The sequence below is a fragment of the Camelus dromedarius genome, chromosome X, assembly GCF_036321535.1.
Source record: "Camelus dromedarius isolate mCamDro1 chromosome X, mCamDro1.pat, whole genome shotgun sequence".
In the NCBI taxonomy this organism is placed as follows: Eukaryota; Metazoa; Chordata; class Mammalia; order Artiodactyla; family Camelidae; genus Camelus; species Camelus dromedarius.
Window position 1 is genome coordinate 56,260,577 of NC_087472.1, and position 13,933 is coordinate 56,274,509.

Here is a 13,933-nt window from a genome sequence, read left to right on the forward strand (position 1 = left end):
GAGAACTATATGCAAAAGAAACTGGACCACTTTCTTACTCCATATACAGAAATAAACTCAAAATGGATTAAAGGCTTTAAAAGACCTGAAACTTTAGAATTCCTAGAAGAAAACATAGGCTGTCCTATGCTCTTTGACATTGGTCTTAGCAAAATTTTTTGGATCTGTTTCCTTCAGCAAGGGCAAAAAATTAAAATCAAACAAATGGGACTATATCAAACTAAAAAGTTTTTGCACAGCAGGGGAAACCACCAACAAAATGGAAAGGGAACTTACTAATTGGGAGAAGATATCTATTTGCATAGATATATCCCATAGGATTGATATCTAAAATAATATAAATAACTCATAATTCAGTATCCAAAAAGTCTCTATTAAAAACTTGTCAAAGGACCTGAACATTTTTCCAGAGAAGACACATAGATGGTCAACAGGCCCATGATAAGATCCTCAACATCACTAACCATCAAGGGAATGCAAATCAAAACTACAGTGAGATACCACATCCCACCTGTCAGAATGGCTATTACCATAAAGCAAGAAACAACAAGGGTTGGTGAGGATGTGGGGAAAAGGGAACTGTCATGCAGTGTTGGTGGGAATGTAAATTGATACAACCATTATGGAAAATATTAGAAAATCAAAAAATTAAAAGTACAACTACCATATGATCCAGCATTTCCACTTCTGGGTATTTATCTGAAAAACACAAAATCACTAGTACAAAAATATGTATGTACCCCTACATTCATTGCAACACTGTTTACAATAGCTAAGATATGGAAGCAACGTTAAGTTTCCATTGATAGATAAATGGATAAATAAGATGTGCTTTACACACACACACACACAATGGGATACCACTAAGCCATAAAAAAGAATGAAATCTTGCCTTTTATGGTGACATTGATGGACTTTCGAGGTATTATGCTAAGTGAAATAAGTCAGTGAAAAACAAATACTGTGATTTCACTTATATGTGGAATCTAAAAAACAAAACAAATGAACAAACAAACAAAACTAGTAGAGACAGACTCAGATACCTAGAGCAAACTGATGGTTGCCAGAGGAGTGTGCATCTTGGGATAGATGAAACAGGTGAAGGGGATTAAGTGGTACAGACTTCCAGCAATAAGTAAGTAAGTCACAGGGACTTAATGTACACATAAGAAATATAGTCAGTAATTTTGTAACAACATTATATGATGATGGATATTAACTGATCTTACTGTGGTTATCATTTCATAGTGTATAAAAATATCAAATCACTATGTTGTATGCCATACAAATATTGTATGTTAATTATAACTCAGTAATAAAATAAAATGTGTATATTATTGTATAGATAACTTTTGTGATATAATCCTTCTATATGTCTTAGGATCATAATATTAGCACTAATATACCACATTTATTCTTTGAACAGAGACCTGTTGTGTGCTTACTATGTGCTTGTCTCTGCTTGGGTTATATCAGAAAATGCACTTAATGGAGTTTGTCATTCTACTACTATATACACGCAGAATATTTTAATCATATGGTACCTTTTAAAAAAAAACTACAATGTATCTTGTTGCAAATGTGGTAGTTAAATATATATTTAGATTGCTTCAAGAAATTAGGGGTAATGGGGTTGCTTTCTATTTGTTTGTATTTCCTTTGTGCCTTATCTTTTAAGCATTTTGTGATATCCAGAGTAGATATTTAGGAGTGGCTTTGATTTATTAATTCACTGCCATTTGTCATGTATGCATACACAGTACAGAGTTATAACAGAAGTTATGATTAATCCATATTGATGATAAAATAAGAATATTCAGCATGAAATTTGTATGTTGTAGGTTTAGTGATATATTCAGTATGTTTATTCACTGGAGTAGCCTATATTTTTATGGGTTGCTATTTTTTTTTAGAGATTACTATAAATATTGTGATTATATCCAATGGGATTAAAATTAGAATGGAAACTCTTGTATTTGCACCAAAATTGTCACCTATGTTAAGCTTTGAGACTTGTCTAGATGCTACATTTGTACTAACTTTCTGCTCTTTTTTTGTGATTGGTGACATTTTCACCTTAGATAAATTACCTTTATTAAATATGAGTAACCATTGTTAAAGTTTTGTGCAATCTGTGGAACTGCAGAATTCCCAAAGGCACTGATTATTTGCCAGTTGACTAATTGTAGAAAGGAATTTTAGTCAACATATGTTTGATAAGCATGTGTCTGGAGTCCCCAAAGCCACACCCAGGTTTGGTGATCCATAGGAGTCAGCATATAGTCATATTCAGGACTATGGTTTATTACAGTGAAAGGGTACAAAGCAAAACAAGCAAAGGGGAAAAGGCACATATGTGTCAAAGTCCAGAGGAAATTAGACATATGCTTCCAAGTGTCCTTTCCCAGTGGACTAACACAGGATGTACTGATTTTTGCAGCAACAAGTTAGGGCAATATATGTGAAGTGTTGTCTACCAGAGGAGCTCATAGCTCACTAGAGACTAAGTACCTAAGGTTTTTATTGAGGACTGGTGACATAGGCACTTTCTGCCTGGCTCTTACTAATTCCAGGCTCCCAGAAAGAAAACGGGTATTCACACAATCTTGGCACATTGAGCCTCTCTTCTCAGGAAAAGTTCTGTATCAGTATGGGGAACTTTTACCATTCAAGTTCCCAGACAGCAGTCAAGGGCAACCCTCTCAAGGAGGCTTTTCTAAGATGCAATTTTAGTTGAGTCTTGAAGGATAGTAAAATATGAACAGAAGTTTGCCAAGAAAAGAGGGAGAGAATGTAATATAAGATATTCAAGGAAAGATACAGAATCTTGCAAATATGTGACACGTTTAGGTGGTAGTTTATTGTGGTTTAAATATAAATGCATAATGAGCTTTGTAAAAGTAATGTAAATCACCAGGATCCAGACAGAAAGAGGGAACTGATATCCTCATCAGCAAGTTCTAGAAGGTATGCTATGGAAGCCCGAGGGAACTGTTATCCTAATCAGTAAGTTCTAGAAGGTATGCTATGGAAGCCCTAGGGATAGGCTAGTCTTAAGAGTAGCAGCTTTGGTTTTCACCCATCTAGGTATAAGATACAAGGCCTTGAGCTCTGTATAAAGTGGAGAGTTCTTAGAACCCAGATTAAAGCTGAATCTGTTCAAAGGGTACTTACTCCACAGAAAAATAAGACAGAAAAAAACTTGCTCGTCAATCCAGGGAGATAACAAGGAAGCTCATTTGTGTCACCGTGGGCTATGGGTTTGGAAAGTAGTTTCCTAAGATTCACAATCATGGACTTTCTGTCACATAGTTTATGGTTTGAAGTTACATAGTCATTATTTACATAGTCTAAAAACCTCAAGCTGAAATATTAACCTCAAGAGTAGTTCTGGTTTGGTGATCCTCTGGAGCACCTGGCATAAGCATATGCAGAAATACTGTGAAGTTGTATGATGTCAACCCAAGCTACTGAGGATTCTCACATATGTTACAGCTATACTGAATGTAAAATGACAATAAAAATTATTGAATACCTGAGGAAACAATTAACATTAGGAAAAGTTAGCAATAAAATAAGTTAGTCAACCTGAGAAAGTTAACACACAAAACAACGTGATTAGATTGTCAAAAATCTCGAATAGGACTATTTGATAAGAATATAAACTAGGTATGTTTAAAGTGATATTTTAAAAATCATAAGCATAACTTTATACCAGAAAATTTTAAGCTTAGCTGAAGTAGACAACATTCTAGAAAAATGTGACAACATTAAGTGTTTGTTGCAGTTATTTCATGGTAGCAAAAAGTGAGAAATAATCTAAATGTGACTAGAAGAACTAATAAATTATTCATGCATTGGAATACTACACGGCAGTTAGACTTATTGAATAAGTCTCAACTTTGCATGGAAAATGAAAAACTAGAGTAAAAAAGTTATAGATTGATACAAACAGTATGGTACCATTTACATATAGTTTAAAAACATGAAACAATGCACAGTTTAGTGACACATGTAGTGAAAATATAAAAACATACATAAGCAGTAAATATAGAATTCAGGGTTTTAGTTGCCTCAGAAAGGATGGGAAATAAGAGAATAGTATTGGGTAGGGTCACATATTAGTCTTCAACTGTATCAGAAACAGATATAACAAGTTTTAAAATTTAATGAAGATGAAATGTGGGAACACTGCTTTTCATTATGTTCTATATACTTTTCTGAATATGTAAAATATTTTATAACAAAATATATAAAAATTTAAAGTACTTTGCATTCAAAGACAATTGAGAGAAGGTACAGAAACATATACATTCCTTATTTTGAAATGAACTATTTATATCTTTCATAGATTATTTTGTGTTACTTTCTCATTATAACTTTTATTGTCAAAGTTTATAGGGAAAATAAGAGCAAAATGATTTAACATGATACGGTGATTCTGGGGTCAGTCCTTGTTTGAGATTTCCAGAATTCTAGTAGCATAGTGAAACGTTTCCTGCCCCTAAGATCTTTTCTCTTTTGATCTCTAGGTGAGTCGGTCTCCCTTCCCTTCCTTTTTTCCTCTCCCCTACCCCCTTTGGGTCTCTGGGTGTTTCTCTCCTGGTCCCTGTCTCTTGGGGTGTGCTTTGGGGATTATACTCTCTCTTAGATTCATCTCTTGGAGTCTCTATCTTTCTAAGCCCCCAGCCCCTAGTTTCTGTTCTCATACTTGCACTTTCTCAGGATCTGTCTCTTACTTACTCTATCACTTGGTGTCCCACCCCCATGTTTTTGTTTCCTCTGCGTGCATTTGTGTATGTTTGTATACATCTTTGTGTGTCTCTCAGATTCTCTAATCTTTATCTCCTTCTCCCAGGGTGGGTTTGTCCCTTCTACCTCACCTCCCCCACCTCCCTGTGTCTTTCACAGTATAGAATTCTCTCTCTCCTGGGGTAGTCTTTTTTCTGTCTCTCCCTGTGCATGTTAGTATGTGTTTCATTCCCCTCTCCTGAATCCCTGCCAGTGTCTTTCTTTCTCACTCTCTCCCTGGGTCGGTTTGGTCTATATCTGTTTCTCTTGATCTTTTCTTAATTCCTGTCTTGGGGTATTTCAGCCTCTTCCCTTATTTGCCTACTTATTTATGTTTCATTTATTTTGTTTAGGTAAAGCTACTTCCTCTTCTAATCCAAGCAGCCCAGCTCCAGACTGGTACAAAGATTTTGTTACAGATGCTGATGCTGAGGTTTTAGAACATTCTGGAAAAATGGTACTTCTCTTTGAAATTCTTCGAATGGCAGAGGAAATTGGGGATAAAGTGTAAGTTCTTTCCTATTTCCTATTTTTATTATATAAATGAACCTTTTGATAACCCTTTTATTGTCTAAACAATTTATTTGGAGAAATCTGTTTTGTTTTCTTCCTTTCTAAAGATGTAATTTCTTGGTTAGTGTAGTGATAGACAACTGTCTTCTCAGTCATTAGTTCTGAGTGCATATTCTGGTTATTTCTTCAGTGCTGTTTCCCCCTTTCGGCTGTTGCATCTTGAACTAACTTCCTTGATCCAAGCCTCTAGTTGATACTTATATTTCATCATTTTTCAGAATCATTTTTCAATCTGTGCGTGTGACTTCTACCCTGTTACTTTATTGAGATTTTTTCCCCCAAAAGTCACTTAATGACCTGGTTTCCAAATATAGTGGACACCTCTCAGACTTAATTTCACCTCTTTGACTACTCTATTATTTCTCCTTTATTTTTTGTTCCTGTTTGTTTTACTTCTAGCATTTGTGCCCCATTCTCTTCCCTGCATTCCAACCCCCAATCTTATCCTTAATTTTTATATTTAGAAAACATACTTTTAATGTTTTGAACCAGAATTATTGGTTAGGCTGTTAATAAGGTCTCAAGTTCTGGTCATAAAATGTTTTTAAAATATCGTGCTTTTAATTTAACAATTTTTTGTTATTTTTAACAATTTAACATAAAGCTAAAATAAAACAATCTGTCTTTAAAAAATTGCAAATTTAGTTTCTTTAACTTTCTGGGAAAAAAACAGATTTTCTGTTATATTTCCATACCACTTTTTTTTTAATTGAAGTACAGTTGATTTATAGTGTTGTGTTAGTGTCTGGTGTACAGCATAGTGATTAAGTTATATGTATATATGTATTTTTTCTTTTTCATATTCTTTTTCATTATAGATTATTAGAAGCTATTGAATATAGTTCCCTGTGCTGTATAGTAGGACCTTGTTGTTCATCTATTTTATGTATAGTAGTTTATATCTGCTAACCCCAAAGTCCTAATTTATCCCTCCCCACCTTTCCCCTTTGGTAACCAATTTGAATCTATTTCTGTTTTGTAAAAAGTTCATATTTGTCTTTTTTTTTTAAATTTTACATATAAGTGATATATGATATTTGTCTTTGTCTGACTTATTTCACTTAGTGTGGGTAATCTCTGGGTCCATCCATGTTGCTGCAAATGGCATTATTTCATTCATTTATTTTATATAATATTCCATTGTATATATACACCACATCTTCTTTATCCAGTCATCTGTCAGTGGACATTTAGGTTGCTTCCATGTCTTGGCTATTATAAATATTGCTGCTATGAACACTGAGGTACGTGTGTCTTTTCAAATTATAGTTTTCTTTGGATATATGCCCAGGAGTGGAATTGCTGAATCATCCATACCACCTTTTAATGTACCTCTGCTCTACTCTTAACACATTCTAATGTACTTGATATATCTTTTCACTGGATAGTGAGTTGTTTGAAGACACAGACTGTTTTGTTCTTTTTTATTAACCATTGTACCTGGAACCTAGTAAGTCCTCACTAAAAATTATTTTTGTTATATATTGCCACTTTATTTATATAGAAACAAGTGATTCAGATAAGGGATAATGTTGGATTAGAATGGAGTGGTTGTGGAGATAAAGAGTTTGTTTTGGAATAGAAACAGCAGCACTTAATAGATTAAATGCAGGTCAGTGAGAAGGAGAGAGTAGCTAAAGATGACTCCCAGGCTTTCCCCCTAAATGACTGGTGGATTATTGTGTAATTTACTAAAATGGAGATTAGGGGAGAACTGAGTTTATTAGACAGTGTAAAGAGTCCTGCTCTGGCTTTAAGTTTCTGAAGCCTATTAGATATCCATGAGAGATGTCAGGTAGAAAGTGGATATTTGAGTTTAGAGTTCCTGAAAGGTCAGGAGAGATGAATGCTCTAGACATGCTCATGTTTTTTTTGTTTTTGTTTTTGTTTTTGGGTTTTTTTTTTTTTTGGCTACTAACTTCTGTAGTTTAAAGTTAATTTTCATTGGGTACTATAGAAGAATTTTAAGAATGTAGAAAACATTTTAGTGGTCTTTGAGTTTCCCAACCAGTACAAGAATCTTTTTTACCACTTACATCATGGATGTTCTCATAGTCTCCCCTGAGTACAATATTTGCCATCTCAGAAAGCTCCCTATAGTCGAATACTTCAAAGTGTTACAATGTGTATCCTTATCTTTAGTTTATACTTTATTCCTATAGCTACTTCTCCTCTGGTCTAAAATAGAATGTATCTATTGCATTTTTTATACTGTGATAATGATCACTTTTAGTTATTAACCCAACTGATAGATGTTATCAATGTTAAGACTATAAAATTATGTATTTCTGGAATTATGCTTACCACTATTTTTTATTTGCCAAATACTTCAGTATGGAAATTTTCAAACATAACAAAAAGCAGAAAGAATTTTTAAGAGTGAATACCTATATACCTGACACCTATAATCTGTATTGTATATTTTATTGTACTTTATTGCATATCTATTCATCCCTCCTTCATCTTATTTTTCTGATGCCTTTCAAAGTAGGTTACAGACATCACTACTGCTGTTTTAGTTGTCTCCTCTTTAGATAATGGTGGGTTTAACTCTTGTCATTTTTAGCTTTTTCTTCTCAGTTGATTGATCTGTTCTCTGTATGGCATAATTTCAGTTCTGAATTATGTCTTCAGTCTTTTAGCACTCATCTCAAAATATGGTCACAGCAAACAAAACACTTCAGCTGAGTTCTTATTAACACACAGTTATAGTGAGGCTGATTCTTGTTTATTCTAGACCCTATAATTCCATTCATGCAATCTGATAGACAGGTTTTCCAACATCTAAATAGCACTATTGGTTCATATTGGCTTGTGGTCAACTAAGACTCATTTTTTTTTAAAGAATAACTGTTGTCAGATCAGAGTCCTCTATTGCCTATTTGTGCAGCTGATCTTTTGACCCAAATGCAAATTTGATATTTCACAGGGTGAGAGATGAATGAATTTTTGTGATTTTAGCCAGTGGTGTCACAATAAATGTTTAACAATGGACTCTTCAATTAGTAATGATGATGATGATAATAATAATAATAATAATAATAATAATAATAATAATAATAATAATAATAATAGAGAAAGCAATGAAGCAGGAAAGAAGAGCCCTGATTTGTAACATTTGCTGGTTTCTATGGTATAAATATGCCCCCCATGGCTAATTTCAAGCTGACAACATGTCAGAGGAGGGAAGAGATGCTAACATTCCATGCCTTGTTTCAAGCTAGTTACAGCCAACTCCAGTATACCACTCAGTTTAGCCCAGCCCTTCTGACTTACTTGTTCTATCATTTAAATATTATATTTTGATTGAATCTTTATTCCCATATTTTTGATATGTGTGAATCTGGTAAGTATTGCTTTTACATTTTAGTATGGGTTGTTGGTAAAATAGATAAATCCAAAATAGTTTATACAAGTATGAAAAATATTACCAATCAGAATAATCATTCTTCGTGTTATCTGCAACTAGAAAAGGTTAACAGAAATAACCATTAGTAAGTGGGAAGGATATAGCTCAAGCCCTAGAAACACATGCTTAGCATGCACGAGATTATGGGTTCAATCCCCTGTACCTCTTCTAAAAATAAATAAACAAACAAACAAACCTAATTACCTCCCCCCTCAAAAAAAAAAAGAAAGTAATAACCATTAGTACATAGCCATTTAGTCCTAATAACACTCCTTTTTTCATAATGAGGCTTATCTGAGCTCAGTGGTCCCCAGAACCAGCCTTAATGCTCTACTGACTCAAATCAACCTTTTTCCAGAATAGTAGCCAAATTACAGGTTAATTCCAATTAAATAATTAGTGTTTCTAAGAATTTAAGTTTCCCAGTTATAGGAAACTCAAAAACTTAATTTATAGTTCAGAATGAATTGATTCAACAAAGTTTTTGATTCTAGGAAAGATAATCTACTGAGGAATCAAGACATAGCCCTTGGTCATTTACACTGAGCACCAGGAATTAATTCATTTCTTTACCAGTATTTTGTAAGACAGTAGACTTCCACCTTGCAGAGTTCAGAAAGCTATACTGTGGTCAATGTACATATCATTAAATTCAGTGGTTATATCATAGCTTGAGTTATTCTTCTTAGTTTTACTAAATCTGAAGACATCTAGCAGTGAGTGTTAAATGATCTTCTAGAGTCTTAAGTACCTCTTTATCATACAATACAGCTTTCAGAATCAAAACAAAACAGAAAAAGTATGCTTGCCACAGGTGTCTAGTTCCTTGTACTCTGACCTCCTTTGTATACATAATGGAGAGAATGAGCCCTCATATAGTCTCTTTCTAGATTTTTTTCATTTCCAGTGTGTAATTATGTCTACTTTTCCCCAATGGGTTAGATAAGAACAATGATTTTCAAATAGTTTCTCAGAGCCCTTGCAAGATGTTGACCTAGAGCATAGGGTGAGGGCCCAGTGACACTTTTCCTTCTTATCCTCCAATGCCTAAAGCACCTTGTTTTTCTTCCTTATTTTATTTTAACACCACATAAGGCTTTATGTGAACAAATAATTTTCATGGCTGAAAATGATTTAGAAAACTACTAGGATAGAAAATGAGGCATTTGCAGACATGCTTGGAATAACAAAGTGTTTTAGAATGTGTATAGTTAAAATTACTCAAATGCTTTTGATAGGAAGACATTTTTTTCTCATTTTCTAAATAGTATCTTTTGCAGAGTAAAATTTTTAAATTTTGATGAACTCCCAGCTTATCAGCTTTTTTCCCCCATAGTTCATACTTGTGGTGTCAAGTCTAAAAATTGTCTAGCCTCAAGTTATGAAGATTTTCTTTGTGTTCCTCTAAGCGTTCTGTAGTTTTAAAGTTTACATTTAGATTTATACTCCGTTTTGAGTTAATTTTATGTAAAGTGTAAGACTTAGGCTAAAGTTCATTTTTTTGCATATGAATGTCCAATTTTGCCAAGACCATTGTGGAAAAGACTATTTTTTTCCATTGAATTGCCTTTGCCTTTTTGTCAAAAACCAATTAACTATAGTGTGGCTTTATATCTGAACTCTATATTCTGTTCCATTGATTTGTGTTGGTTTCTTCATCAGTACTACGCTGTTTTGATTACCCTAGCTTTGTGTTGAAATCATGAAGAGTTAGGCCTGCAACTTTTTTCCTTTTAAAATTGTTTTGGCTACTCTATGTGGTTGGCATTCCCATATAAACTTTAGAATCAGCTTATAAATTTCTATGAAAAAAACCTACTGGGATTTTGATTAGAATTGTGTTGAATTTACAGGTCAGTTTGGGAAGAAGTGATATCTTTACTATGCGAATCTCCTAATCCATGAACACTAATTTGTGTTTTTAGCCTTGTTTTCAGCCAGTCTCTCATATCTCTGGACTTGATTGAAGATTTTCTTGAATTGGCTAGTAGGGAGAAGACAGAAGATAAAGATAAACCTCTTATTTATAAAGGTGAGTTACAAACATTTGTATATCATAATTTTAGACACATTCATTTAAACATATTGAATAAACATTTTAACGATAAAAGAAACAATACTACCCAAACCCACAACCCTGATGTATCTATTTTTTCTGCACTTTCTTTTTGTCCTTATCCATGTAAATGTGGTCTTTGTTGCTGCAGTTGTAGTATAAATTAAAGTTTTAGTGGTTTTTTTTAACATTTTTTATTGATTTATAATCATTTTACAATGTTGTGTCAAATTCCAGTGTTCAGCACAATTTTTCAGTCATTCATGGACATATACACGCTCATTGTCACATTTTTTTCTCTGTGAGTTATCGTAACATTTTGTGTATATTTCCCTGTGCTATACAGTGTAATCTTGTTTATCTATTCTACAGTTTTGAAATCCCAGTCTATCCCTTCCTACCCTCCAAAGTTTTAGTGGTTTTAAACAGCATTATTGAGATATAACTCACATATCATGCAATTCACCCATTTAAAGTGTACAATTCAGTAATTTTTTTAGTATGTTTTCAGAGTTGTGCAGCTCTCACCATGGTCAATTTTCAAACATTAATCACCAAAGAAGCCCTGTACCTTTTAGCTGTCACCATGCCAACCCCCTTTCTACCTCTTTCACCCCTAAGCAATCACTAATCTACTTTCATTTTATATAGATTGTCCTATTCTGGACCTTTCATAAAGATAGATTTATATAATATGTGGTCTTTTGTGACTGGCTTCTTTCATATAGCATGTTTTCAAGGTTTATCCAAGTTTTAGCAAGTGTCAGTGCTTTATTCCTTTTTATGGCCTAATAATATTCCATTGTATGGATAATACTCACGTTTTGATTATCCATTCATTCACTCATTCATAGATATTTGAGTTGTTTTCTCCTTTTGGCTATTGTGAATAGAGCTGCTATGAACATTTGTATACAAATTTTTATTTAAACATCTTCTTTCAGTTCTTTTGGATATTTAGCTAGGGATGGAGTTATTTGAACTCATGGTTATATGGTCTAATTCTGTGTTTGACATATAGAGAATCCACCAAACTGTTTTCTACACTGGCTGTACTGTTTTACATTCCCAAGAAGCAGTGTACAAGGGTTCTGATTTCTCCGCATCTTTACCAACACTTGTTTTCTGTTGTTGTTTTTTCTGTTTTAATTATAGCCATCCTAGTGGCTGTGAAATGGTATCTCATTGTGATTTTGATTTATATTTCTCTAATGACTAATAATGTTGAACATCTTTTCATGTGCTTATTGGCCATTTGTATATCTTCTTTGGAAAAATGTTTATTCAGGTCCTTTGCCCATTTTTGAATTGGGTTATTTGTCTTTTTGTTACTGAGTTGGAAGAGGTTTTTGCTTTTTTATTTTTTAATTTTTGAAAATTTTCTGCATACCAGGCCCTTATTAGATACATGCTTTGCAGATATTTTCTTTCATTCTTGGGGTTTTTTTTTAACTTGATTTGATGCACAAAAGGTTGTCTTTTTATATTCTTCAATGCACAAAAGATTTTCATTTTGATAAAGTCCAACTTACCTCTTTTTTCCTTTGTTACTAATGCTTTTAGTGTCCTATCTAAGAAAACATTGCCAAATCTGAGTCTATGAATATTTATCCCATGTTTCCTTTAAAGAATTATATAGTTTTAGCTCTTACAGTTTGGGTCTTTGATGCATTTTGAGTTAATTTTTATATAGTGTGTGAGTTAAAGGTCCAAATTCAGTCTTTTGCTCTGGCTATCCAATTGTCCAAACACTATTTACTTTTTTTCCCCCCTTAATGGAGGCCCTGGAGGTTGAACCCAAGACTTCGTGGATGCCTACCTAGCATGAGCTCTACCACTGAGCTGTACCCTCCCAAGCACTATTTCTTGAGAAGACTATTCTTTCCCATTGAATGTTTGTGGCATCCTTGTTGAAAATTAGTTGACCAAAGAGACAGATTTATTTCTTGATTCTGAGTTCTATTCCACTTACCTATATGTTAATCCTCATGCCAGTAGCACTCCGTCTTGATTACTGTTGCTTTGAAAATAAGTTTTGAAAGTGAGTCCTCCAACTTTGTTTCTCTTCAAGATTAAAGTGGGAAGAGCAGACATCCTTTTCTTTTTCCTTATCTGAGGGGGAAAGCATCTGATCTTTCACCATTACGTATAGTATTAGCTGCATTTTTTTTCATAAATACTGTTTATCATGTTGAGGACGTTCCCTTCTGTTTCCAGTTTTGTGAGTGTTTTTCCCTTATCGTGAATGTGTCTCAGATGTTGTCAACTGATTTCATTGTGTCTGTTCAGATGACCATGTGGGGTTTTTATTTTTATTGATTTTTAATTTTTGTTAAAACTTTTTCTTCATGAATAATTCATTCTATATCTTAAGTTGTATCCTAAGATTTTTAAACCTTTAACATTATTTTAAAAGAAAACAATTGAAACACATCCTATTTGCAGGGATATCATTAATAAAACTAGATCATTTATTCCAGAAATCCTTAATATTTGAATCTTGTAGGATATTACAGCCCTTAAGCCATAAACTAAATTTGACTTAATGAGATATACAGGAAATGGCCTTCCCTTTTTTTGTTTGGTTGTTTGTTTTAGTTTTACTCCTCACAGGAATGTATGTATTTATTTTTTTTAGATTGAGGTATAGTTGATTTACAACATTATATTGGTTTCAGATGTACACCATAGTCTGAAGTCTGAGAGGGTGATACCTACAGCTTTGTCCTTTTTCCTCAGGATTGCTTTGGCAATTTGGGTCTTTTGTGGTTCCATATGAATTATAGGATTATTGGTTCTAGTTCTATTAAAAAACTGTCTGTCATGAGTATTTTGATAGGGATCACATTATATCTGTAGATTGCTTTGGGTAGTATGACTTTTAACAATATTAATTCCTTCAATCCAAGAGCACGGGATATCTTTCCCATTCTTTGTATCATCTTAAATTTCTTTCATCAGTGTTTTATAGTTTTCAGAGTATAGGTTTTTCACCTCCATGGTGTTTTTTATTCTTTTTGATGCAATTTTAAGTGGGATTTTTTTAAACTTTCTGATAGTTCATTATTAGTGTATAGAAACACAACAGATTTCTGTATATTAAT

At 33.4% G+C, this 13,933-nt stretch overlaps 1 protein-coding gene across 6 annotated transcripts in view; it reads left to right on the top strand.

Moving 5' to 3' along the window:
- The window catches only part of ATRX (ATRX chromatin remodeler), a 227,960-nt gene that overhangs the window by 160,140 nt on the left and 53,887 nt on the right, over positions 1–13,933 (top strand). For all 6 annotated transcript variants that reach the window (XM_010987736.3, XM_064483018.1, XM_064483020.1 and 3 more), the window contains 2 exons: positions 5,145–5,298; positions 10,699–10,805. In XM_010987736.3, the coding sequence (XP_010986038.1) occupies positions 5,145–5,298; positions 10,699–10,805 (261 nt within the window). The remainder of the gene's footprint in view (positions 1–5,144; positions 5,299–10,698; positions 10,806–13,933) is intronic.